Below are 26567 nucleotides of genomic sequence, written 5' to 3' on the forward strand. Positions count from 1 at the left end.
CCTAGCTTTGAAAAGTTGCATTGCTTCAGGCAACATTTCCTGACTCCTTTTGAGCTGGCGCTGAGTCCACGTCCCATGTGTGCAACAAATATTGGGACGGTATCAGTAAGAACTTTCACAAGGTAAAACAACCGCGATTGCCCAAGTCTTGTCATAATCCATTGTCAGGTCATTGTCAGTATTTTACAATGGGAGGACAGATGGGAGATTGTTGAAATAATGACGTTTGGGGGCAACAAGGATGGATGAGGAATTCAGCAACTCATTGGCTGAAACAGGTATTAGGGTGGGGCCGGAACCTCCACTCAGGGTTAAATAGAAGTGTCAGGAAAGTATGGGATAAGTTGTGGCTTTACTCAAGCTAGTGGAGTGTTGTCAGGCTTTGGTGATACCTATTTACATTGATGTTCATTGAGGATTTTGAGCTAATAATGTTATACATAATGTCCCACTTATCGAGAAACTGGTCGCTTTGGGAGTTGAAAGTCTTTTTGAAAATTTACTCAGAATTTAATGTGGCTTAGAAACATTGAACCGTTTAAACCTCTCTTTTGCTCAAAGATAGATTGAGGCAAGGCTATACATTACCACCCATATTAAATTATATCATAGTTAATGATGCATTAGAACGTATCAGAGCATTACAGTGGTTAAGCTCACCACAATCCGAAGGGAAATTAGTTGTGGGCAATAAATGTAGGCCTTGCTCAGAATGCCCATACACCATAGATGAATTTTCAAAAGTTTAAAAATGTAACAGTAAAACACACATCATTTTCTTTTGATCTTCTCGTATCAACACTGAAAATTCTAAAGTTGACATTTCCCATTGATGTTTCATAACTAGGACTAAAATTACCTGAACCCCCTCAAAAATTGATCCTTGATCTTTGTTGTTAAATGATGACAAGTGTTTCTGAATTTCCACCTTTGCTTTAGAAGGGTGTAGACCTAGCAGGAAGTGAAAATAAATCTTAATGATTAAAATGCAACTGAATAGTTTTCTTGCACTGAATTCTCTCTTTCAATGCAGAAATTTTGAAAATCGTTATGCATCTCCTTTCAACGTGATTGTACCCAGTTCAACTCCTACTCAGATGAAGGAGCTGTCCTTCCAGTAAGGAGATAAAAGAAGGCTTTTAATATACTTTGGTGGGACGTTGCCACCACTGGCAAGGTCAACACGCATTTCCCCTTAAACAGAGTGGCTTGCCAGACAATTTCAGAGAGGTTGCTAAATGCCAACAACCACATTGCTGTGGGTCTGGCGACACATGCAGGTCACACTGAGCTGCAGAGTTCCTACTCTGAAGAACATTACTGAACCAGATGGGTTTTCATGACAATCAATGATAGTTGCCATGGTCGCCATAATGGAGACTGATATTCCAGATTATTCAATTGAATTTAATTTCCACCGGTTGTCATGGTAGGATTTGAACCCATCTCCCGTGAGCATTAGCCTGGGCCTCTGGATTACGAGTGCAATGACTTAACATTATGCCAATATTTATATGTCTAATTATTGCTTATGGGTCCAATTGAAAGAAAGCCATTGAAGACTCATCTACGGGGTCGGCCCACAGTACGATTCACCTCTTCTTAGCTGATCCTGCCATCTATTTGAGTCACTGGGCAGCTTCTGGCTGTGCATTTTCCTGTTGTTTTCTGGCCAACTTTGGGTGGGAACCGGGGTGTTTAGGTTTAAATGAAGCCTGGGATGTAAAATCGCTGGGGCTTCATTCCTGAAGTAGCGGCGAACTTTCTACTCACCTTAGTACCTACCCAGAGTTAATATTAGGATCAATACTGTGTTCAAAGTAAAATAACTGGCTGCCTGGATTGACAGGCTTCTTTGCTCCAGTTTACATAGAAAATCTAAAGCTCTGTAGTTTACTAATCCCAAATTCAGATCATGTGAGAAAATGGCACAAACCAGTGCAGCCAGCCAACTGTCTACCACTACTGCCAATAACAGGAGAAACGGTATATATATGGAGCAGAAGACAGAGGAGAACAGTGGGCAGGATTCTCCTGCCAAGCAGCCACCATGTCCCCACTGCCCCTCCCCCTGCCCCCAAGCTGTGTGTTTCTTGGCGTTGTGCCAATCACTGGCGGCACGTTTCTCTGTTCCTGCCGCTGTCAATAAGAATTCTCACTGAAGCCACCCCACAGCACCAGGAAACCCTCAGGCTAGCTGCCAGCAAGTGTCTTTAAGCTGATTAAAGCCACAGTTTTTCTCCCGACTCCTTGTCTGTCATCAATTGATGGTACATCAGAACCCTGTCAGCGAAGGACCGTAGAATTCTGGTCAGTGTGTCTGTATGGTTACTGTATACGGCATATCTGCTAATAGGCCGATGTAGTATCATAGAACCCTTACAGTGCACAAGGAGGACATTCATCCCATCGAGTCTGCACCGACCCTCCGAAAGAGCATCCTATCCAGGCCCAATCTCCCACCCTATCCCTGTGACCCCACTAAGGGGCAATTTAACATGGTCAGTCCACCTGACCTGTACATATTTGGACTGTGGGAGCAAACCCACGCAGACATGGAGAGAATGTGCAAACTCCACACAGACAGTGACTGGGATCGAACACCGATCTCTAGTGCTGTGAGGCAGCAGTGCTAACCACTGTGCCACCGTGCTGACATTTTACCATTCCATGACTTGAATCATGACGATTCATTAAGTTAAATAGTAAAAGGTGAAGTGTCCCGGAATTTGTCCTAGGCATCCGAACTTGTAGGCTCTTTTCACATGAAGCTTTACAAAGAGGAATATTTTGTTGTTTTCCTGTGATGGGTGGCATTTAATGCTGTCATCTGCGTTCACATAGACAGCAACTTTGCTCCAATAGTAAAACTAACACTGCAGTAAACTCCCAATTCTCTTCCTATCTATAGGCTACTGATGTGTGGGTAAGCTGGGTCTATGTGGACTGCGTTTGATGCAGTGTAGAGAGAGACAGGCTTCCAACACTTGATGAGATGCAACATGATTTTATTTAACATCTAACTATATTACATGCTTAACTGTGGGTTGACACTATGCTGAGTTGACTGGAGACCTGAGGCTAACCTGACCAGACTATCTGACTACCACATGGTGTTTGTACTAGTTGCTGCTCACAGACTCTGACTGTCTCAGAGGCTGGATCCCAAGAGAGCGGCAAAACTGGTGTCCTCTGGCTTTATAGTGGTCGTGTCCTGTCTGGTGATTGGCTGCTGTGTTCTGTGTGCTCACTGGTCATCCTGTGTGTCAATCACTGCCTGTCTGCACTCCAGCATATACATGGATGTATATTATGACAACTACCAGTGGGGTACCACTACCGTGGGGTGACTGTGAAGCCAAATGAATCACTAAGCAATAATACTTTCTCCACTGGCACTGGCAGAAGCACAAATTCAAATTCAGCTTCTTTCCCATGGGTATCAGGCAACTCTTCCTTCAATGCACATACAAACAGAAATTCAGGTGAAATTTTACATTTTAAAAGTTTGAATTTAAGAAGACCAAATATTTAGCAACCTCTATATACTATCCGAGTCATCCAGAAAGGAAAAAAGGCTTAGAAATATACTTTTGTGAAGTTTGCCTCAAGAAAAAGTGATGTATAAGGTCCCGACTGTACAAAGTGGAAGATCCAGCCACAGCCCCACACACACACACTGCAATCTCAACCTTTTGTGTGAATGAGTGAGAATGAAATGGAAAGAGGAGAGAAAAGGAATGGTGTGACTGGATAGGTGTGTTGATGTATTAATAAAGTAAAAGCTGTTGTGTAAACTGGGCTCCTGGGCAGCTGACAGCAATGGGAGGTGCAGATGGGAGACAGCTATGTCGGGAGAATGACTTTTTTCCTTTACAGCCAGATAGTGCTTCCGTTCTAATTCTAAATTCTGATAATCTTGCAATAATAAGTGAAGAGCTTTCAGCATTTTGTTGTGTACAAACATTGGTGGCTCAGTACTTGCCAATAACAGGAAACGTTTGGTAAATCCTGGAAGACCTGACTTAACGAAGAACATAATTGGAGAAAGCACTTGTAATTATTGTAATTAATGGTGCTTTGTACCATTCTTAACTAATGGAAGTGGTACAGAGCGTGCAACATATGTATACAACATATGCGGTGATGGAGCCATTGCACAGGATAGTTGCATGTGGAAAAAACAGGAAGTGAAAAATGATGATGAATGTGTTAAAAATACATTACCCTCTATCTTTTCACACAATTTGTGAAGACTGCTCATTGGACATCCCTCACATGGTTGTGCTTGGATCTTCATGTTTTGATGGACGGCAGCTGCAGTAAATGCTTGCTTCAATGTCAACATAATTTCATCGACCTGCGAAGTAAAGAATGGCGACTCCTTTCAGTAGAAAAATGGAAATTCAGATCCACGTTAGTTCATTAATTAGGTAGAATGAGGTTCAATGTGTGAGTACCTGTCTTCAATCCTTTTGAAATATCTTGGGTCATACCTTATATATTATAGAAAGCCACCAGCATAAACATTTTTATAGAGCCCGTAATTAAAACTGATCAGCAGATGTCCATTTAGAAATCCTGGCCACCAGTAGTGAGGAATGCAATACATTCACACCCCTCCCTCCCATATTTCATGCGGCAAACAGACTAAATTACTTATGTAAACAAAGAGAAGCCACAATGGTTGACACACTGAATTCAGCCTACATTTCCTCCAGTACCATGAATGGAACGTGGTCAGTATAGCAATGGAAAGTAAAAGGAAATCAGTGAGGTCTACTGTCCCACTCCTGCCTCTCCCAGCACTGCAGTTGGTTTACATTCTCTTCCTGTCACAGACATCTTAGCTCCTGAGCCTTGGCTGTCCATTCAGAGACTCTCTGCCTCTTACCGCCATGAACCATCAGGGGATGGTGGGCAGTACGGTAGCACAAGTGGATAGGACCGTGGCTTCACAGCGCCATAGTCCCAGGTCTGATTCCCCTCTGGGTCACTGTCTGTGCAGACTCCGCACATTCTCCCCGTTTCTGCGTAGGTTTCCTCCGTCTGCTCCGGTTTCTTCCCACAGTCCAATGACGTGCAGGTTAGGTGGATTGGCCATGATAAATTGCCCTTAGTGACCAAAAGGTGAAGAGGGTTATTGGGTTACGGGAATAGGGTGGAATGAGGGCTTAAGTGGGTTGGTGCAGATTGATGGGCTGAATGGCCTCCTTCTGCACTGTATGTTCTATGTTCGGAGGGTGGTAGCTAGGCCTTTAATCAGCGACAAGAACCCATTGGAGGACATTTTAGAGGGAGATGGCTGAGCAATGACCACCCTGCTCTGTTTCCCATCCGTTATTATTTTTCCTGTAAATGCCTTGGAGCAGAAATGACAATTTAAAGCCCAAAAAAAAGTCCCGTTTTGGGCGCATATAGCGGGGTGTTTCCCGGCGCAACAACCCCGCTATCAAATGGGACTCTCTTCTTTTGGTCTCAGTCGGGGACGCCCCGCCGAGGTCTCCCTCATCAGTGCAGGAAGCAATCGGATGCCATTTTTAAATGCCGTCCCAATGTCTCGCCAAGATGCCGTTTAGAACTGGTCCCGACCCCCTCTCAGGCCCCCCCCCTCTCCCCCCCCCCCCCCCCCCCCCCCCTCCCCCCTCTGGAACCTACCAACGCCCCAGCTAACTTCTTTGGGGATTCTCGCGGCACCCTCACCCCACCTCTCAAGGCAGCGTTCTCCTGGGCCCGATCCTGGCATGGGCAACCCGACACCTGGGCATCTTGGTCCTGCCAGCCTGGCTGTGCCCCTGCCAGCCTGGCAGTGCTACCCAAGCACTCTGGCACTGCCAGGGTACCCAGGTGCCACTGCCAGGGTGCCGAGATAGCAGTGGGAGAATCGGGCGCAGACATATTTAAATAAGCTTAATGGCCCACTTAAATATGTAAACCTGGATCTCACTAAGTGAGGACGTCTTGGGAGATCTTGTTGGATCTCACGAGGCGTTCCGAGTTTCTTTTAACTGCTTTGCCGCATCACCGAGTGAGGCTCAACGAGGTCATTCAATCGTATCCTACATTTTTAGATCTGTGGGCCACTTCTTCCACTTCCCTATTCAACGCTGTCTCTTCTCTCTCTGGTGCCCCAGAAGCATATTTCCCCAGTCTACAGGAAGCAGGTCCCTATTTAATATCTTCCATATTTAATGACCCCAGGGTTTACAGTGGAATCAAGGCAGCAGTCCCTCCCCCCACTATCTTCCACAAACACCACCTAGTGCCAAAACCATTCCGGATGAAAACTCAGTCCCATTTGTTTAAAGTTTGCTTACACAAGGGACAATTTACTCCCCTTGTGGTCAGCCAGACTCAGTACTCATTATAGTCACAGGACATTCTAGGGCAAACGTTCCCCTCGAGGCCCCAGATAGGTACTCTGCAGTGACCATTACACTTGTTGCTAGGCCGATCCAGCCATTTTCCTGGATCAAACCTTTGGAAGCTGTAGGGCTGGTTCCTGGCATTTCAGTTTGCTGGTTGCTGCAGGAAACCCAAAGTGTGTAATGAAGATGCTTGGGAGGGAGAGAGCAGTGCTCAAATTTACCTGAAAATGAAGCTGTACCTCCAAATATCTTCAGTTGATCCCAGGTCCCCTCTTAACCCTCCAGTCTCCAGAGGGCCACAGCATAACCCCTGTACATTGATTCCTTGGAGCACTTTCCTTTTGGGTGTCTTGAGGACAAAGTCAGAGGAAAGGGAGGTGGCAGGCACCCCCCCGATCCATCCTACTCCGCCCACTGACCACACAACACCCCACCCCACTGATTCCCCTCACGTCCGCCTCCAATGAAGATAAACATAAACTCAAGGAACAGGATCTTATCTTCTGATTGTGCACTTTACAGCCTTCTGAACACAACTCAGAGAGCAACACATTCAGACTATAATCTCTGCCCCATTTGGTGTATGTTTCAGTCGGATTCTTGTTTTTGCTTTTGGATGGCAGCTGTTCATTTTGCCATTCACACCTCCTCTCGACACTCCTTCTGGTTTTTTTTAAAAAACTCATTAGCACCTCCTTTTGGCCTTGCACCCTTATGTCATTTTGTTTCTCCTCTGCTATAACCTATCACAGACTTTCCCTATTGCTCATCGTGGAAAAGACGCACATTTTCAAAGTGATAGAACTGGCTTCACTCGATGCTCAGGAAATCTCAGATCAGTAAACATAACCAAGATTACACATTGCGCAATGGTAGTGAGTTGGCACAGCACAAGGAACAGACCCAGTCAGAACCATGATTCTGAGCCATTTATTGCGCTGCAGACTTGGTTCGTACATTGAACTATCCATGCTGAGATCTGTCCACCAGTTAAAAGTGCTGTTTAAATTATTCATATCACTGAACTGGGAGGGCAACCGAGGACTATAGGGTGGCACGGTGATGCAGTGGTTAGCACTGCTGCCTCACGGTGCTGAGGACCTGGGTTCGATCCCGGCCCCGTTTCGCTGTCCGTGTGGAGTTTGTATTCTCCCCGTATCTGTGTGGATCTCAACCCCACAACCCAAAGATGTGCAGGGCAGGTGGATTGGCCACGCTAAATTTCCCCTTAATTGGAAAAAATGAATTGGGTACTCTAAATTTATTTTAAAAATAAAATAAAAAAGACTGAGGAAGTTCAGCATCACATCAGTTGAAGTTGTTGCCAGGTTTGATACACTATTAACTCAGTCAGTGCTGTATAAGTGTTGTTTTATTTGTTTTCTTCTGATCTTGGGACATTGACCATAATTAGTGTTGGAAGCCACAATTAAACATTTAAAAGTCCCCAAGATGTGGTTGTGGGGATTGAAAGAAGAAACCAAAACAAATAAATGCCAAAAAATTGAATCTGGGAGAGTGTGACCAAGGGAAGTGGGGCGAGATGGTGGGGTGGATGACAAATTGGCCCAGTGAAGAAACGTTGTAACAATGGCTCCTTCATCAACGTCCCCTGGAACATGACCAGCCTGAGTTGGCAACCCGACCAGAAGGCGGCAGTGCAGGCAGACTGCAAAGAGTTGGTAATCGATATTGATTCAAATGCAAATTAGATTAATTTCTTTCAAAAAATAGCATCTTGCAAGGCAGTATACGAGTAATCTGAGGCACGTTACACAGTAAATGTGACATGTTTGGGAAGAAAAAAATGATGTCCTATAGTTCCAAAACTTTCCAACACTGGGGTTTTCCTTGCACCATGCCTAGGTCTAATTCAAACCAACTGATACAGGTTTACTACAACGCACTGTCAACAACACCTAATACGGATGTGACTACCAGGGTGGTGAAGGTGAACTGGATGTATGTTGGTCTTTTTAAATCAAACATCCCCCATATTCCTATAACAGCCACTTTAATGAGAAGACCATTGCCTCATTTCTCAGGTACCAGCAAAGTCTCAGCCAACCTGTTCTAACCTCCTGTCATATCCAGCCTTTTATAAATAAAGACAGCATATAAACACCAACATGAGAACAGACAAAAATCCTAATACTCAAGGATCTTCACTGGAATTAAGTGTTTTTTAAGAACGGAGAAGGTGGAGTTCCCATTTAATAGAATCTGGGTTATATCTTAATTTCAATTTTAACACTCTTTGAAACTTTTCACATAAACAACATTATTGGACTTCGAAGAAAACCATTTTGTGCTGAAGGTGTGAATGAATGGTTGATACCAGAGAATGAAACATGTTCTCATCTCCAGCATCTAGCTGCTGCCAATCATTCCCAGCTCAGGGGTAGACGGAAGTTGGCCAACTCTGCCAAACAATACCTCAGAAAATGAACCCTCACTGACCCCAGAACAAAATTTAAAGTATTCAATAATCAACCAGCGGAATGTACCCCACATATTAGATACGTTTATTGATTTCACACTTGAAGTCTGGGTAAACGTTATCGTTATAATTTCACATCAGAGGTTTGGTTATTTACTTACCAAGGCTTCATTCGTACATTGAAACACATAGCAGACATAATAGTGGCTTCCAGTGTCTGGACTCTCCCTGCAGATGAATCCAAAGTGATCCACGTACTTAATTCCCTATTTATGGAGGGGAGAAAATTAGTTCATCATTTATTAAATATTTCACAACACCATTACAAATTGATGCACCAAGTATAGAGATTGCACCTTTGCCCAAGTCCTTCCAACATGGAGGAACTGCTGAGTAACTTAAATCTTACTCACTGACCACAAGCAGGAATATTAAAGGGATATGGGGAATGAGTCAAATGGAATTGGATTAGGCTGTTCACATGGGGAAAAAGAAAACGACTGGTGCAGAGTCAATGAGTCAATTGTCTTATTTCTGTGGGACATCATCCAGGACAGAGATCATATTTGATGCCTTCATGAAGCCATCCAGATTGATCTGTCGAGGGTTTTATGGTATGAAAAATTAACAGTTGCTGAAATAACTTAAGTAATTCCTGTAAAATTAAATATGGAAGAAATACTTACATATTTTTGATGACTAAAAAAACCTAGCGGATAGCTTACATGAATGCCAATGACCTCATGGTATTGGAATCAAACTTTGCCAAATAGTGGAATTGGATATATTGTTATAGTCTGTAAGTTACACATAGCTCCTACATTTTCCACAAACTTCACGGTAGCACAGTGGTTAGAGCTGCTGTCTCATAGCACCAGGGACCCGGATTCAATTTCGGCCTTGGGTGACTGTGTGTGCCTGTGTGGAGTTTGCACGTTCTCCCTGTGTCTGCGTGGGTTGCCTCCGGGTTCTCAGATTTCCTCCCACAGTCCAAATGTGCAGGTTCGGTGGATTGGCCATGATAAACTGCCCCTTGGTGTCCAAAATATTTAGATGAGGTTATGGGTTACAGAGATAGGGAGGGAAAGTGGGCCTAGATTGGGGTGCTCTTTCAAAAGGATCGGTGCAGACTCGATGGACTGAATGGCCTCCTTCTGCACGGTAGGGATTCTATGACTTCTATACCTATAGCTTTCAGGAAGGTTGTATCCAAAGGGTTGTCTAATACACACATCCGAGCTGTGGATCCAGCCACTCTGGACACCAGTCAGGGAGGCCACAGGACAACAATGGAGGATCTACTCTGACTCGTGGCCCTGCCCTAGTGTGAAGACTCACCTTCAGCACGCAGACTAGCACTGCTCTTGTTATCAGCTGCAAGAAGCTGCATCTCCCACAGTGGCAGAATGCAGATGTCCTCACAAGAAACAGTTAGAAAGTACCTGCAAGGGAAATATCTTAATCTCCCTCAGTAACACCAGTGAGCATCCCACCAATCCCCAACGCCCAAATCCCTTTTCAAACAGAGAAGGCAGACCAACAGCAGAGGCACATCCACAGATTCAGGATATGATCCCACCAACATAAAAAATCTGTGAAAGGCTGCTTGTCACTATAAATGACAAGTGACTTCTGAAAATTCAATGTGAAGATAATCAAATGAAGGGATTTCAAAAGATTAGCTGGTTTAAACTCATTGCACTCAGAATATTGATCAAGGATTGAAGCTTAGAGGGATACGGCACAAGGTATTTGGCAAAGGTTGGTATCAAGCCATGCTCGGTACAGATTTGGAGGGCCGAAGGGCCTGTTTCTCTGCTGTACTGTTCTTTGTTCTTTGTTGTTCATTCAACATCCGTGTCTATTTGACGGCTTTGCTTTTGTAAACAGGATGCTAAAGATGTTAATCTGGAATATTTTGTTGGGAGTAATGCGAACACAAGTCCATAGAATTTCTACAGTGCAAAAGGAAGCCATTCGGCCCATCAAGTCTGCACGGACCCTCTGAAAACCACCCTACCTGGACCCACTCCCCTGCCCTATCCCTATCCCTGTAACCCCACCTAACCAGCACATCTTTGGACTGTGGGAGCAAAACTGGAGCACCCGGGGGAAACCCACGCAGACACGGGGAAAAAGTGCAAACTCAAGATAGACAGTCACCCGAGGTTGGAATTGAACCGGGTCCCTGTGAGGCAGCAGTGCTAACCACTGTGCCACCCTAAAGAATGGGAATCTTTTTGTAATCTGCCTGAACGACGTCAAACACATCACAGATTAGCAATTCATAAACCCAAGATTCAAAATGGCAAAAAACAAAATATGCTGAAAATCTGAAATGAGAAACAGAAAATGCTGGAAATGCTCAGCACGCCAGGAAGTAACGGTGGAGAGAGAAACAAATTTAACTTTTCAGGTCAATGGGTGCAATCTCCGGAAATATTTCTATGCATGGTGGATAGAAATACACACATGGGAACTGCCGTGAGCTACCCGGCGTTCGGCTCAGCAAGGCTGGCAATGCTATTCAACGTTAATTGGTCCACATAATAAGGCCCCACGAAACCCAAAGATGTGTAGGGTAGGTGGGTTGGCCACGCTAAATTGCCCTTAATTGGAGGAAAAGAATTGTATTTAAAAAAACAAGGCCCACGGGCATCTCGCCACAAAAGAAGGCTCTTTAATCTTTATTATTGTCACAAATAGGCTTACATTTAAGCTACAATGAAGTTACTGTGAAAAGCCCTGAGTCGCCAAAGTCCGGCGCCTGTTCGGGTACACAGAGCGAGAATTCAGAAATGTCCAATTCACCTAACAGTACGTCTTTTGGGACTTGTGGGAGGAAATCGGAGCACCCGGAGGAAACCCATGCAAACACGGGGAGAACGTGCAGACTCCACACAGACAGTGACCGAAGCAGGAATCGAACATGGGACACTGGAGTGGTAAAGCAACAGTGCTAACCACTGTGCTGCCGTGCCACTCTCGCCAGCCGATTTGCCGGGATTGCATTCGCCAGCCCCCCACTGACAAGGTCATGCAACACTTAAACAGCACTTGCTCAGCCAACCCCAGCCAGCTCGCAGCCATGGCACAGAGAAGACCGGCCCCAAGATCTGGCGATGCAGACCTGGCGAGGTTCATGGATGCGGCCGAGGCCAGGAGCGATGTACTGTCCCCACAAAGGTCCCAGAGTGTATGCTGCAGTGCCGCCTGGCATGAGGTGGTGGTAGCTGTAAGCTCTGGGAGCATGACCAGGAGGACCGGCTTCCAGTGCCGTAACAATGTTAATGACCTACACTGGCCAGCACGGGTGAGTTGACACAAATCACCCTTCCCAGACTTTTCCGCCCCCACACAAGCATCCCCTCCCCCAACTTTCCATGCAGCCTCCAACACTACCTTCAACCAACCCCTCATCCCATCCTTCATACACCCCCTCCCACCACTGAACCACACATGTGGCTAACTATGCCTGCTCTGTGTCTCCGCAGGAGAAGCTCTGGGGGCAAGTTGCCGGCCATAAGAATGCTCACCACCTTCGAGGAACGGGCCTTGGAGGTGACGGGGGTGGCTGATAACAGAGAGGTCACCAACGCAGAGGTTGGTAGAAGCCGTAGAGGTGAGGATTCACCGAGCTCCACCCGGAGGACCTGACAAACGCGAGTTGTTATTGCCTTACGGACTTCCAGTGGCGGCCATGTAGTGAATGATTGTACATTTGGTGGCAGATTTTTGGGGACTTTTCCCTACCCAAAGGGAAAAGTATTTGAGGACAAAAGGTACAGGAGTGCCTGGGGAAGATAATACGCCTCTGGTGTGGCTGGTACATGGATCAGCGGACGAGGGACGCCACGAGAAAGAAAGTGTAGTTGGAGCAGGAGAGTTTTCGTAGTGCGGCCACAGCGAAAGATGGCAGAGGGTAAAGGGGCTATGCTGCCTGCCCAGTGGTTGGCGGAAGACTTGGTGGAGCTCCTGAATTATAGGTTTTGGCAGCAGAGGAAAGAGGCCCTCTAAGACCTAGCCAAGGTGGTGGAACCGCTGAGATCTGGGATCGAGCAAGTTGAGCAGAGGCTGGAGTTCCAGGGCCTGCCGATCCAGAAAGTGGAGGAAGTGGTGGAGCAGCAGGAGGAGCAGTTGGCCTTGTTGGTGGCAGAGGTGGGAGTGATGCAGGAGAACCGGAAAAAGATGAGGGAGAAGGTGGAAGATTTGGAGAATCATTCCAGAAGACAAAACCTCAGGAGTGTCGGGATACCTAAAGGCATTGAAGGTGCGGAGGCCGCGGAGTATGTGGCAAAGTACCTGTGAAGGGAACGCGATGCGGGTGTACCAGAACTTGGGTGCGGAGCTGGTGAAGAGGGCTGGGTTTAACCGGATTAAGCTACCCTCTTGAAAAAGGGGTCAAGGTTTAGGGTAATGTACCCGGCACGCTTGTGGGTGACTTTCGAGAAGTGAGAGTTCAATTTCAACATGCCGGCGTAGGCGATGGAATTTTTGAGGGACAACGAACTGGGAGGAGTGTGAGGACATTGAACTTGAGAGAAATTTTGTGTGCTCGCTGAAGTGTTTGGTGGTGGGTTTTCAGGGGTAGGTTTTGATGGGGAAGCAACGATGGTGAGTGTGCCTTTCATTATTCTTAAAGTATAGATTTTGGGGGGGGGGGGGTGAGGAGGCTTGCTGACATGGGTGTCGTTGGTGTGGCGCAGTTTGGAAGAGATTGGTGACAGTAGACATCCGAGGGTGAGCCTGGAGGGATGTGTGACGCGGGCTGGCTCACAATGGTGTACGGCTGAATGGCAGGGGACGGGGAGCCCCACAGCCGGTTGGTCATGTGGAACTCAAGGGGGGTTGAATGGGCCGTTTAAAAGGGTACATGTGTTCATGCATCTCAAGAGTTTGAAGGCGGACGTGGCTTTTTTGCAGGAGATGCACCTTATAGTATGGGGCCCGACGTGGCTGTGGAAGGGATGGGTGGGGCAGGTGTTTCATTTGGATGAAGATGAAGGGGCTGGCGGTTTTGATTAATAAGTGGATTGCATTCGAAGTGGGAGTATTATGGCCGATCTGGGGGGTGGGGGAAGGAGAGATACGAGATGGTTCGGGGAAAGTTGGAGGGGATGCTGGTGGTTCTGGTGAACGTTTATGGCCTGAATTGGGATGATGTGGATTTTATGAGGCGGGTGTTAGGGAGGATTCCATACTTGGACTCTTTTCAGCTGATTATTGGGGAGGGGAGGGACATGTTAAAACGGTCATAGGTCCGAGCTTGGACAGGTAGAGAGCGAGAGAGAGAGCGAGAGTGTGCTGGCTTCCATTCTGGGATACATGGAGCTAAATAATATGGGGGAGGTCACGGCAACCACACTGTGGGAGACACTCATGGCGGTAGTCCGGGGGGGAGTTTATATAATTTTGGGTGCAGAGGAAGAAAGTGGCGCGGGAGGAAAGAGCAAGACTGGTGGATGGGATTTTGAGGATGGAGTGGAGATACCCGGAGGCGCTGGAAATATATTGGGTTTCATGCAAGTGGAAGAAGATGGAATGAGAAAAGGAGAAACAGGAAGCCTGTTATAGGGTGGAAGACAGAAGAGGTTGAATGGAAAAAAAAAAAAAGAGTTGGTGGTGCGTGTCCAAAAGGAGACAGAATAAATCTGTTCACTGAGGTAAGAAAAAGCAGAATTTGTTTTTTTATTCGTTTTGGGATGTGGGCATCGCAGGCTAGGCCACATTTATTGCTCATCCCTACCTGCTCCTGAGAAGGTGGTGGTGAGCTGCCTTCTTTAACTGCTGCAGTCAATGAAGTGTATGTACAGCCACTGTGCTGTTTGGGAGGGAATTCCAGGATTTTGATGCAGTGAGAGTAAAGGACGAGTGATTTATTTCTAAGTCAGGATGGTGCGTGAATGGAGGGGAACCTCCATGGAGTAGTGTTCCCATGCGTCTGCTGCCTTTATCCTTCCAGATGGACACGGCAACCTTGTTTGTTGATCTTGGAAAAGAGTAGAAGGGGGTTTTTCCTTTTAACCTACAATCAACCTTTTCCAATTGGCTTAAACCTGTTACATTTCTAACTTTTCCCAGTTCTGGTGAGAGGCGATCAACCTGAAGCATTATTTCTGGCCAGGATTCTCCATTCCCGCCTGTCACGGGAATCACCGTGGGCAGAACGGAAATTTTTTGGCGGCCCAGCAAAAGATCTTTCAGGTGGGAATTTCCGGTCCAGTGGAGAACAGATCGGAAAATCCCTGCACCTTGTTTCTTTCTCCACACATTCAAAATGGCAATTAATTCAGTTTGGGAAAACAGATCATGAACTTCAATATATCATTTCAAAAAATAGTGGAAGAGAAAGGAAAGCTGCCAAGAATCTACTATAGAAAATAAGATCCACTTGGCAATCAGAGCTAGAAGAGAATAGGTTTACACTAACTTTAAAAAAAATAAAATTAGAGTACCCAATTCATTTTTTCCAATTAAGGAGCAATTTAGTGTGGCAATCCACCTACCCTGCACATCTTAGTGTTGTGGGGGCGAAACCCACGCAAACATGGGGAGAACGTGCGAACTCCACACGGACAGTGGCCCAGAACGGGATCAAACCTGGGACCTCAGTGCTGTGGGACAGCAATGTGCCATCGTGCTGCCTTGGTTTATACTAACCTGAGAGCAGAAGGAGATTTCTTTGAAATGTTTCTCAATTGTCACCTTCTTTGTGTCAGGACTTATGAGGTAAACTTCAGACTGGCCAATCTGAAAGAAACAAAATCACATTTTTGTTGCAAATAAAAATAAAAGACATCAATTTCAGTTGTACCTGCCGTGGGCCACAAAGGAGTTATCGAGGATAATTATACTGACGTGCATCATTAAATAAAAAAGACTCGTATTCATATAGTGCATTTGCTTTACCGCTAATGAAGTGCAGTAATGTAAGAAGCACAGCTGCCAATTTGTGCACTGCAAGCTCCCACAACAGTAATGCAATGTGCCCTGATGATGGGCGGAATCTTACCAAAATTTGGCAAAGTGTCAGTTCTGGTGTGAAAACCGGTGCAAAGATCTCACAGAATAAACTTTGTGAATCACACGGCACTTGTGGCAGCCTCCCGCTGATTCGCTCGCTCTGGGCAAACTTAATCTCCAGATCCCCTTAAAGCAAGGGGGCATCCCAACATGAATGGAAGTTAAGGCTCGTGAGCGACTCCTCCCCCAGGATTGAGAGACTTAATACCACCACCATCCACCGAGTTGAACTAGTCAGTGTCTCCCGCGCCCTCTCTAGTACACCCTAACCATTTAATATCTGGAGGGTGTTGGCTGACTTGAGAGCTCATCTCCGAAATCTCCCTCAGAGGTGATGCCAGCAGGTTACATTTAAATAACTGGCAGGGGGGGGGAGGGGAAGACAGAGAGCGAGAGAGATTTTGCACTTGTGTCGCCATTCACACTGATGGCTAACACGGGCTCAAAATCACCCCTATAATGTTGTTGTGATGTTGACTGAAGCACACATATTGGCCAAGCCACCAAAGCCCTGCTTTTCTTCAAAATTGTGTCATGGTGTCTTTTACATTCGCCTACGGGGCAGATGGAGGTTTAGCTCAAATGGGTCAGCCAAACAATTGCTCCCCCACAATGCAGCATTCTCTCAGTGTCCACCGTGTTCCATCACCTTTACTTGAAGCTGACACATGCCTGTAGCTGAAACATTATGATACCATGTTGCAATGTGACCAGGCTGAATTACAGATCATGCATAGTTGGCTTCAGGATAAAGCTGTTTTTGGCAACTCCTGTTACACTCAACTCCAAATCACAGGGAACACTTTGGTTGCAAACAAGGTGTTAGCTGGACAAGGAAAAGGTGTCAAATAAGCAAAGCGTAAAATAAGGAAATTTACCTACATAATGCCGTAGATCAGTCATTTTCAGCGGGGTCACAACCCACGGGTGGGTCGAGGGCGGGTGGGTGGTTGAGCGATCGGTCGCGGTGTTCCCGATCGCAGGAGAAAGTTCCCAAGAGGCCTCGACCGGCTTTCAAGAATGCCGACCGTCCAGGTCACAAGTGCCCCCTCAGCTGGACGTAGCAGTGCACAGGCCCGGAGTCCAACAAGGCAGACGACCCCCTCCGGTGGCAGAGGGCTGGTCACGCGCCCCTTACTCTGATGCCACGTGCTCTGGGCCCGAAATCACTGAATATTTGATGATCAAAGGCGAGTTTGAGGACAAACCTCTGCAGCGAGAACTTAAATAGTCAGCCGAAGTCCTTAGCAGAAATGTAACATTGACTGACAAAGCAAGTGAGATTATGAGGACCAAGCAGGCTTAACTGCTGCAATAAAGGTAATAAATAATGGAGGATTGCGAAGGTTAGCCAATTGGTAAAAGTGGGCACCGGGGGAAAAGTTTGAAAAACACCGCCATAGGTACTGATTTTCATTTGTTCAGGTCAGCATTCATGCATTTAATATATACATGGGCTAAAGCAGAGGACCCAAAACAACCAATCGTGCAGTTAAAATAAAAATAATTTACCGATCTGTTCGAATTCTGAATTGAGATTAAAGGAGTTATTGATGCACATCACATGTGTGCATGTGAATTTAAAAAACTGAACATGAAGCTGATATTATTTCTGATTAAGATTTTACTCCAAACCATGGAGTGAGTGAGTCATGGAGTTTGTAGTCAGTGGATAGCAATATCTGTGGCTCAATTCAATTTCCACAAAGAATAATAAGATTCTACAGACACAAAACTCCAATTCAAATCAGTCTGGCTGCCCAAATGCATGACACATTACGTCAGGTCTTTTCAACAATCAAGTGACTGGGAATGTGTGCTGTGTAGTATCATACAAAGCAGATCAAAGGTCAATAAACAGCTGGTTCAGATTTGCAATCTTGGATTTTATCTTGAATTGACAAGCACTTAGTCAACGATGCTGAATCGAAGTAATATCTTAATCTCTTACATGTGAAAGGATTCCAACAAGTAGATTAAGTGCCACAGGAAAAAGGCCATTTCCAAGTTCCTCTAATGAATTGTGCAGTCATAATCAACACTGCTTAGTCATGACTGCACATTATTTTTCAAAAACTGTATTTTTGCATTCATTTCTTCAATTTTATTAATACAGCATGTGCCACTGTTAACATTCAATGAATCATCTTCAACTTCCCTCCTGCTCCTCTCCACTCATAGACATAGCGGTAGGAATTAAAATACATGATTTTCATTTCCCAACCTCCTTTGATAAACCAATGGATCCAACAAATGATTTTGGGCCCAAATTTCCATTCCAAAAGGGGGAAAAGAAAATGGATTGCCACTGCTGCAAATCTAAAATAAAAACAAAGTGGAAAATACAGAAAGTTAGCTCGAGATGGAAAAAGAAGAAAGGAATTATGCAGCTTCAGATAGATAAAGATAGAAAAATTCAAACATTAGACACTTGAAAGGAAAAATAAATGAAAAAGCGCAAACTTGAAAAAGAGAGGATTGTGAAAGGTTGAACCTGAAGTTGAGAGAGGGAGAGAGAAGTTAGAAAGGAAGGAACCAGACAGAGGGCTTCAAAGAGATGAGGAAATTTAACACTGGATGAAAGCAAATTACTGCGGATGCTGGAATCGGAAACGAAAGAGAAAATGCTGGAAAATCTCAGCATGTCTGGCAGCATCTGTGGTGAGAGAAAAGAGCTAACGTTTTGAGTCCGATGACTCGTTGTCAAAGCTTTGACAGAGTCATCAGACTCGAAACGTTAGCTCTTTTCTCTCCCTACTGATGCTGCCAGACATGCTGAGATTTTCCAGCATTTTCTCTTTCGTTGAGGAAATTTAACAGTATGAACTGGTTAAAAGAAAAACTCAGGTTATATGGTTTATGAGCTGTTTCAATCGACAAATGATGGTGCATAGAATAAAAGTGATGTAAAGAAACCATTAGGTTTTATTGCAATAATAGAGCATTTAAATTGCTACAAGCAGAATGGTAAACCAATGACAGTAATAGGGATGCTTAAGGTGTTTTCAGAAAAGTCAGTATTAATAAAAGAAACAGACGCTGTAAAATGTGGCACTGTTTTTTTAAAATATAAATTTTAAGTAACCAATTCATGTCTTTTCCAATTAAGTGCCAATTTAGCGTAGCCAATCCACCTACCCTGCACATCTTTTTGAGTTGCGGGGGTGAGACCCACGCAGACACGGGGACTAAAGTGGCAAAGTTACAATTAAAAAGTGTTCTCTTAGTACCTACTAGAATTGGGGCTATGACTTAGGATAGTCCCGGGGATTCTTGCTTGAATATTGTGGAAGTGATTCATGTTGCTGGAGGTTATAGAGGTTGTGTCTCCAAGAGAGAAGTGCTCCCTTTTTCCTCCAACAAAACAAGGAAACAAATTAATATTTTGAGGCCCACAGGGCACGTCAGTCATTGATGGTGGTTGATGATATGGTTTGTGTTCCAGATGGTTTGATTAAAGAAAATTTGTTAATAGGGGGTCTTTAGGGAACTTGAGCCTGTTTCGTTGTATGAAGTCAATTTATAAGCGACTTAGTAAACAGAATTGTTACAGTGGAAACTGTTCCTTGTTTACCGATGGAGTGGGTAGATTTTATACTGGCAATGATTTGGCAGGTCTGAAATTCTTACCATCTCCAAGAGTTTCATGAGAGCCAGTTGCGGGGAGAGAAGCAGAGATTTTCCCAATTGCGTAGTGGCTAGAGCCCAAGCTCGTACGGGTAGACAGGATGACACGAAAAAACTAGCCACTAGGACCCAAGAAAAGTTAGTATCAGGAATGCGACAAGCTGCATGAGGAATTAGACTCTGCTAAGGAAAGGCGGACCAGTGTGGGGAATCAACTTGCATGCACAAAAGTGGAGTTTGCTAATGAAAAACACAAACTGGTGAGAACTCGTGAGCATTGGTCACAGGAAGTGAGACATTTGATTTAGGACCTGAAATGTCGAAATGATAACTTGTAGAAGCAAATTTAACATAGATAGATCTTCATTTAAACCTGGATGTACTTCAAGTATCAAAAGTCTCTGAAAAATGCGTTGAACAGGAAAAGGACTTGTTAATAGAAAATAGAACATAGAAAATAGAAAAATACAGCATAGAACAGGCCCTTCGGCCAACGATGTTGTGCCGAACTTTTGTCCTAGATTAAGAACAAATTAATCTACACCTCATTATTCTACCGTAATCCATGTACCTATCCAATAGCCGCTTGAAGGTCCCTAATGTTTCCGACTCAACTACTTCCACAGGCAGTGCATTCCATGCCCCCACTACTCTCTGGGTAAAGAACCTACCTCTGACATCCTCCCTATATCTTCCACCATTCACCTTAAATTTATGTCCCCTTGTAATGGTTTGTTCCACCCGGGGAAAAAGTCTCTGACTTACTACTCTATCTATTCCCCTGATCATCTTATAAACCTCTATCAAGTCGCCTATCATCCTTCTCTGTTCTAATGAAAAAAGGCCGAGCACCCTCATCCTTTCCTCATAAGACCTACTCTCCATTCCAGGCAACATCCTGGTAAATCTCCTTTGCACCTTTTCCAAAGCTTCCACATCTTTCCTAATTTGATACGGTTCCCTATGGTAGGCTTGTGCAGAAAGTAAGGAGGCATGGGATAGTTGGAAATTTGGCCAGTTAGATAACGAACTGGCTAACCGATAGAAGTCAGAGAGTGGTGGTGGATGGCAATTATTCAGACTGGTGCCCAGTTACCAGCGGCGTACCGCAGGGATCAGTTCTGGGTCCTCTGCTGTCTGTGATTTTCATTAATGACTTGGATGAGGGAGTTGAAGGGTGGGTCAGTAAATTTGCAGACGATACGAAGATTGGTGCAGTTGTGGATAGTGAGGAGGGCTGTTGTCGGCTGCAAAGAGACATAGATAGGATGCAGAGCTGGGCTGAGAAGTGGCAGATGGAGTTTAGCCCTGAAAAGTGTGAGGTTGTGCATTTTGGAAGGACAAATATGAATGCGGAATACAGGATTAACAGTAGGGTTCTTGGCAATGTGGAGGAGCAGAGAGATCTTGGGGTCTATGTTCATAGATCTTTTAAAGTTGCCACTCAAGTGGATAGAGCTGTGAAGAAGGCCTATGGTGTGTTAGCGTTCATGAACAGAGGGATTGAATTTAAGAGCAGTGAGGTGATGATGCAGCTGTACAAAACCTTGGTACGGCCATATTTGGAGTACTGTGTGCAGTTCTTGTCGCCTCATTTTAGGAAGGATGTTGATGAATCAGAACAGCTGGTTAAAAAACAATTAGGGATAAGCAATACATACCAGCAATACCCGAATCCCACAAACGGGTTTGGAAAAGCAGCAACACAAACGTACCAAATTCTCTAACCTACTGGGGTGTGGGCAGTTTTACATTTATCCATAACTTATATCTCCTCAAACCCATCAGAGAAGGTTCAGGCTCTGTTGTGATATTTTAAAAAACCTGCACTGGCCACACAAAGAAAAAAGAAAAGTACAGCTCAGGAACAGGCCCTTCAAACCCGTGACGACCATGCTACCCGACTAAACTACAATCTTCTACACTTCCTGGGTCCGTATCCCTCTATCCCCATCCTATTCATTTATTTGTCAAGATGCCCCTTAAACGTCACTATCGTCCCTGCTTCCACCACCTCCTCCGGCATCGGGTTCCAGGCACCCACTACCCTCGGTGTAAAAAACTTGCCTTGTACATCTCCTCTAACCCTTGCCCCTCGCACCTTAAACCTATGCCCCCTGTATCCTGGGGAAAAGCCTCTGACTATCCACTCTGTCTATGCCCCTCATAATTTTGTAGACCTCTATCAGGTCGCCCCTCAACCTCCATCGTTCCAGTGAGAACAAACTGAGTTTATTCAACCGCTCCTCTGCCAACCTCCGCTGGCCACGCTGCCAACCTGAGGGCCCAGACCTGGACTCATTCAATGATGAAAAGTTACCAAAGGTGGCAACAGAGAGAGAGAGAGAGAGAGACGGGGCGAGATTCTCCGCAAATGCGGAGAATCGTAAAGGCTGCCGTGGGACAGGCCGTGACCCACGGCAGCCTTCACGGCCACTTCCGGGGCCGATTCTCCCCCCCGGGCGGGGCTAGGAGCGCGGCCCCGTGCGTCATGGCCTTGACAATGGTTGTCAAGGCCGCACGTCAAGCGTCACGGCGGCTGACGCGGCCGATGATGTCAGCCGCGCATGTGCAGGTTGGACAATGCCAACCCGCGCATGCGCAGTTGGCGTCTTTCTCCTCAGCCGTCCGGCAAGACGTGGTGGCTTGATCTTGCCGGGCGGCGGAGGGGAAAGAGTGCGTCTGTTTTGGACGCTGACCCAACGATCGGTGGGCACCGATCGCGGGCCTTTCCCTTCCCGAGCACAGTCGTGGTGCTCCCGTGCCAATCGGGCCTCTAGATGCCCCAAACGGGCATCTGGCGCCCGTTTCACGACGGCAGCAAGCAGGTGTGTTTGCTGCCATGTCGAAACGGGCGTGACGGCCCGGCCGCTCGGCCCATCGGCCTTGGAGAATCGCCGCTCGCCGTAAAAAACAGCGAGCGGCGATTCGTGGCGTGGTTCGGGCGTGGGGGGGAGAATAGCGGGAGGGCGTGAAAAATGTCGGGAGGCCCTCCCGCTATTCTCCCACCCGGCGTGGGTGGCGGAGAATCGCGCCCAGAGAGCGTGAGAGAGAAATGCAGCGCCCAAGAAATACAGGCCGGAGTAATTTTCCAGCTTCCTCCACTCCATTTCGTAAAAAGAAATTGTGAGGAGGCCAGAAAATCTAGGCTATGGAGTTGGTTCACAGAGAAAAATAATAACTATGGTTGCCACAGAATTTCCCACACACGACAATGCCTATAGGTCCGGAGGAAATAAGATGAAAGAGCAGAGGATAAAAAGAGCTGAAATTTAGGAAGGGGTCAGCCAGCGACAGCAGATGCCATGATATGCACAGCCCAGTAGACAGGGGAGGAGCAATTCAGTGGAGCTCAGGTGATGTAAGTGAGGGAGTGGCGGTGTTTTTGCAAGCTCTGGGGCTGCTCATCTTTTAATCCTTTTTTATTATCTTAATGCACAACCCACAATTATTTGATCCTGATGTGTATGATCTGTGCTATGTTACTGGAAGATCCTGGTTAAATATTAGCGATCAGGTGTAGAGTTAATTCAAGAAAATCCATGGTTGATTGGGCTGTCGGGGACGGCCCGGATGAGGCCCAGTTCACAGTAGTGGCTTGGCAGGTGAGCAAGCCAGCTCTTCGGTGGTGTTGAGATGATGTCTGCCACTGTGAGTGACTTTGAAGCATTTATACTATACTACGGAATCATGGACTTTACTTCTGGTCAGGACATTTCTCTTTATCCGGCACCTTTGCCATTCAATTAATCTCCACTATATCGTATTTGCTCCTTTATAAATTTACTGTTTTGTAACTGGAATTTATTTTTTTAAACTTTACTTTTTTTAAATTATGATAATTTTATGGTGAATCTGATAATGTGTTTATTATATGGGCCCTATATATCTTCCCATCACGTTGCCTATTTATTCTTCAGCGCGTCTGGCAACATTTGTACACAGTGAAACGGGGTAAGCGTTTCAGATCATGACCTTTCTAATGAAAGGTCATGACCTGAAAAGTTAGCTCTAGTGCTTCCTCAGGGTAGCCTAAAGTGTTTTAAATGTTGTCACTGTTGTAACGTAAGAAATTCAGCAGCTAATTTGCACATAGCGTATACTCACAAACAGCAATGTTATAATGACCAGACCATCTGTATCTGTGACATTGACCAAGTCATAAATTATTGGCCAAGAGACTATGGATAACTCAACTATTTAAAATAGTGTCATGCGATAGTCCATCCCAGGGTCAGACACGGCCTTAGTTTAACATCCTCTTCAAAGGTCGGCACCTCCAACCAGCACTGTCAGAACTGCACTGGAGTACCAGCCAAGATGATTTTTGTTCCCAAACCTCTAGAGTGGGACTTGAACTTACAGCCTCTAACTCAGGAAGAAGTAAGTGCCACCAAATGAGTGACGACTGTATATTGAAAACCAACTTACTAATTACAGCAAAAAATGCAGTCCATAGCCTGCAATACAATGGATGCTTACTGAGCGTAGCAAATAACTTACATTATACATTACATTACAGGGGCTGGTTTAGCACAGGGCTAAATCGCTGGCTTTTAAAGCAGACGAAGGCAGGCCAGAAGCACGGTTCAATTCCTGTACCAGCCTCCCTGAACAGGTGCCGGAATGTGGCGACTAGGGTCTTTTCACAGTAACTTCATTTGAAGCCTACTCGTGACAATAAGTGTTTTTCATTGCAAAGCAGGTCAAAGGTGATGCAAACTCACTGCACCTCGAAACCACAGAGATAGCAAAATGCAAACTACAGGCAGTCTTTAATGCATGCAATTCATTTACAACTGAAAACAGGACAGAGAGGCAGCAATGGGTGACAAAATAGCTTTTACCTATGGTTAATGATTCTTCACCCATTATTCTCTGGGCTTGATTGGTTGCAGGGCTCTCAGTCGGAGATAGATGGGTTTCTCAAATACTGTGGAAGCTAGCTAACGGGATCTCCATTACACAAAAGCTGGGAACTGAACATGGGAAAATAACAAATAAGAGCGGGAGGCCACATGGCTCATTGAGTCCACTCCGCCATTCAACACGATAGTGGCTAGTCTTCGACTTCAATTCTACCTTCCACCTGCTCCCCATATTCCCGGATTCCCTTAGAGACCAAACATCTATCTGTCCCAGCCTTAAATATATTCAATGATGGAGCATCTACAACCATCTGGGGTGGAGAATTCCAAAGATTCTCTAGAGTGAAGACATTTCTCCTCATCTTAGTCCAAATGATCAGCCCCTTATCCAGAGACTGTACCCACGTGTTCTAGATTGCCCAGCCAGGGCAACAACCTCTCAGTGCCTAACGGCACAAACCCCTTCAGAATCTTGCACCTTTTAATGAGATCATCTCTCATTCTTCTTAATTCCAGAGAATACAGACCCAATTTACATAATCTCTCATCATTGGACAACCGTCTCAGCCCAGGGACCAAGTTAGTGAACCGTCACTGTAACGTCTCCTTCCTTAAAAAAATGGAGATCTAAACTGCTCCAGCAGTATATCATATAGCAGCCCACTGACCTACACCCCCAGCATTTTTAACATGACCAGCTGCAGCACACATGGGCATGCTGGACAGGGGTCACAGGACACTAATCCCTCCCCACCCACCCCATTTTTTCTGGCACCTGCTAGGCAGTCTCGCCTTAACAGTGGCCACCTTGCCCTGTGTAGACCACCAACATAGCAGATCCCAGAATCAGGAAATTCCTTCCATCATTTAAAAAGGATACCAGGATGGCAATGAATTTTGGGCAATGAACTTTCGGTGTTTCCGAAATTAAAGCTTTCACTGCAGTTTGTGGTGAAGAGTTACAGCAGAACTGATCAAATCAACTAGACCTTACCGTGAACAGCATGGTCCTATTTGCCTTCATGTTTGTTGGCTGCACGATGTTTGGTGCACTAACAGCACGTTTCCGAGCTTCTAGTAAACCACCACTGCTTACTCCATCATAGTCTAAACCACTGCTCATGTCAAGTGAACCACTTTTCTCCAGAATACTCTGCGACGGTGTAACTGGAACTGCTTCCTGAGTAGTCAGTTTAGGAGCAGATTTGTTCCTCTTTTGCACTAATGGTGTTGGAAATTTGGAACTTAAGAAGCGGGAATTTTCAGTCTGTGGTCTTTCAGTTTGTTTCTGCCCTGCTCCTCCTTTCTTTCCATCCCTGTCGTGATCTCGGAGGTGATTGAATTTTTCGATACATTCATCAATCAGCGCTGGAGGAGCTTTCTTGTGTGCCACTGTCACCTTTCCGACGAACAGAACCTCATACTTCTGAGCAAAGGAATCGTCGTCATGCACGCGGATTTGGGTCTCTTCCTGCCGTACTGCCTTCCCAGCCTGACGGATAGTATTGATGATCTCAGGAACCTGAGGAAACAGGAGAGAAAGAATCAGAACTGCTATTTAAAAGCAAGATGAAGAGGATGCCGAGTTATCAATTCAAGTTCCAAATCTATAATCGACCAATGACACAGCATTTCAAACCCTGCATGTGTCTCCATTATACATTCTGTCCACATCTTACTCTTTTCTTCACTTCATCAAATTCACATTCACTGACCTCAATCATCTGCTTTTCACTGTTTGTTACATTTCTCTACAGTACCCTCGCTGGCCAGAATGGCCCCTGCAGCCTCCAATGCTCCCATGAGCAATGCCCCCGTACAGTCTTGATCAATCACCACACTCCTTCATTTAGCTAATATTCATTTCAATCATTTTTTCTTTCAACTCCACTCACTTTTTCCCTGCTAAAAGATCTTTCCTTGGCAACACATGGAGTTTCTACAACCAAAGTGAATGACCTCACACTTCTCCATATTATACTCCATGTCACCTTGTTGTCCACTCACTAAAGCTATCTATATCTCTTTACAACCTCTCTGCATGCTCCTCACAGTTTGTATTCCCAAATAGCTTTATATCATCAGCAACCCTGGATACATTACTTTCAGTCACTTCTTCTAAGTCAACAATACAGATTGGAAATATCTGAGGCCCCAGCACTAACCCTTGTGACACTCCACTAGTCACTGTCTGCCAAGTTGAAAATGCTCCATTTATGTCCACTATCTGCTTCCTTTCCA

The 26567-nt window shown here is 45.4% G+C and overlaps 1 protein-coding gene across 6 annotated transcripts in view; it reads right to left on the reverse strand.

The window, feature by feature from the left end:
* tbc1d1 (TBC1 (tre-2/USP6, BUB2, cdc16) domain family, member 1) overlaps nt 1–26567 on the reverse strand; it is a 352836-nt gene that overhangs the window by 169116 nt on the left and 157153 nt on the right. For all 6 annotated transcript variants that reach the window (XM_038791424.1, XM_038791423.1, XM_038791429.1 and 3 more), the window contains exons 2-6: nt 25321–25848; nt 15469–15558; nt 8970–9074; nt 4228–4360; nt 860–951 (exon numbers count right to left, since the gene is read on the reverse strand). In XM_038791424.1, coding sequence (XP_038647352.1) covers nt 860–951; nt 4228–4360; nt 8970–9074; nt 15469–15558; nt 25321–25848 — 948 coding nt within the window. The remainder of the gene's footprint in view (nt 1–859; nt 952–4227; nt 4361–8969; nt 9075–15468; nt 15559–25320; nt 25849–26567) is intronic.

Source organism: Scyliorhinus canicula, chromosome 3 (assembly GCF_902713615.1).
Source record: "Scyliorhinus canicula chromosome 3, sScyCan1.1, whole genome shotgun sequence".
NCBI classification, from domain to species: Eukaryota; Metazoa; Chordata; class Chondrichthyes; order Carcharhiniformes; family Scyliorhinidae; genus Scyliorhinus; species Scyliorhinus canicula.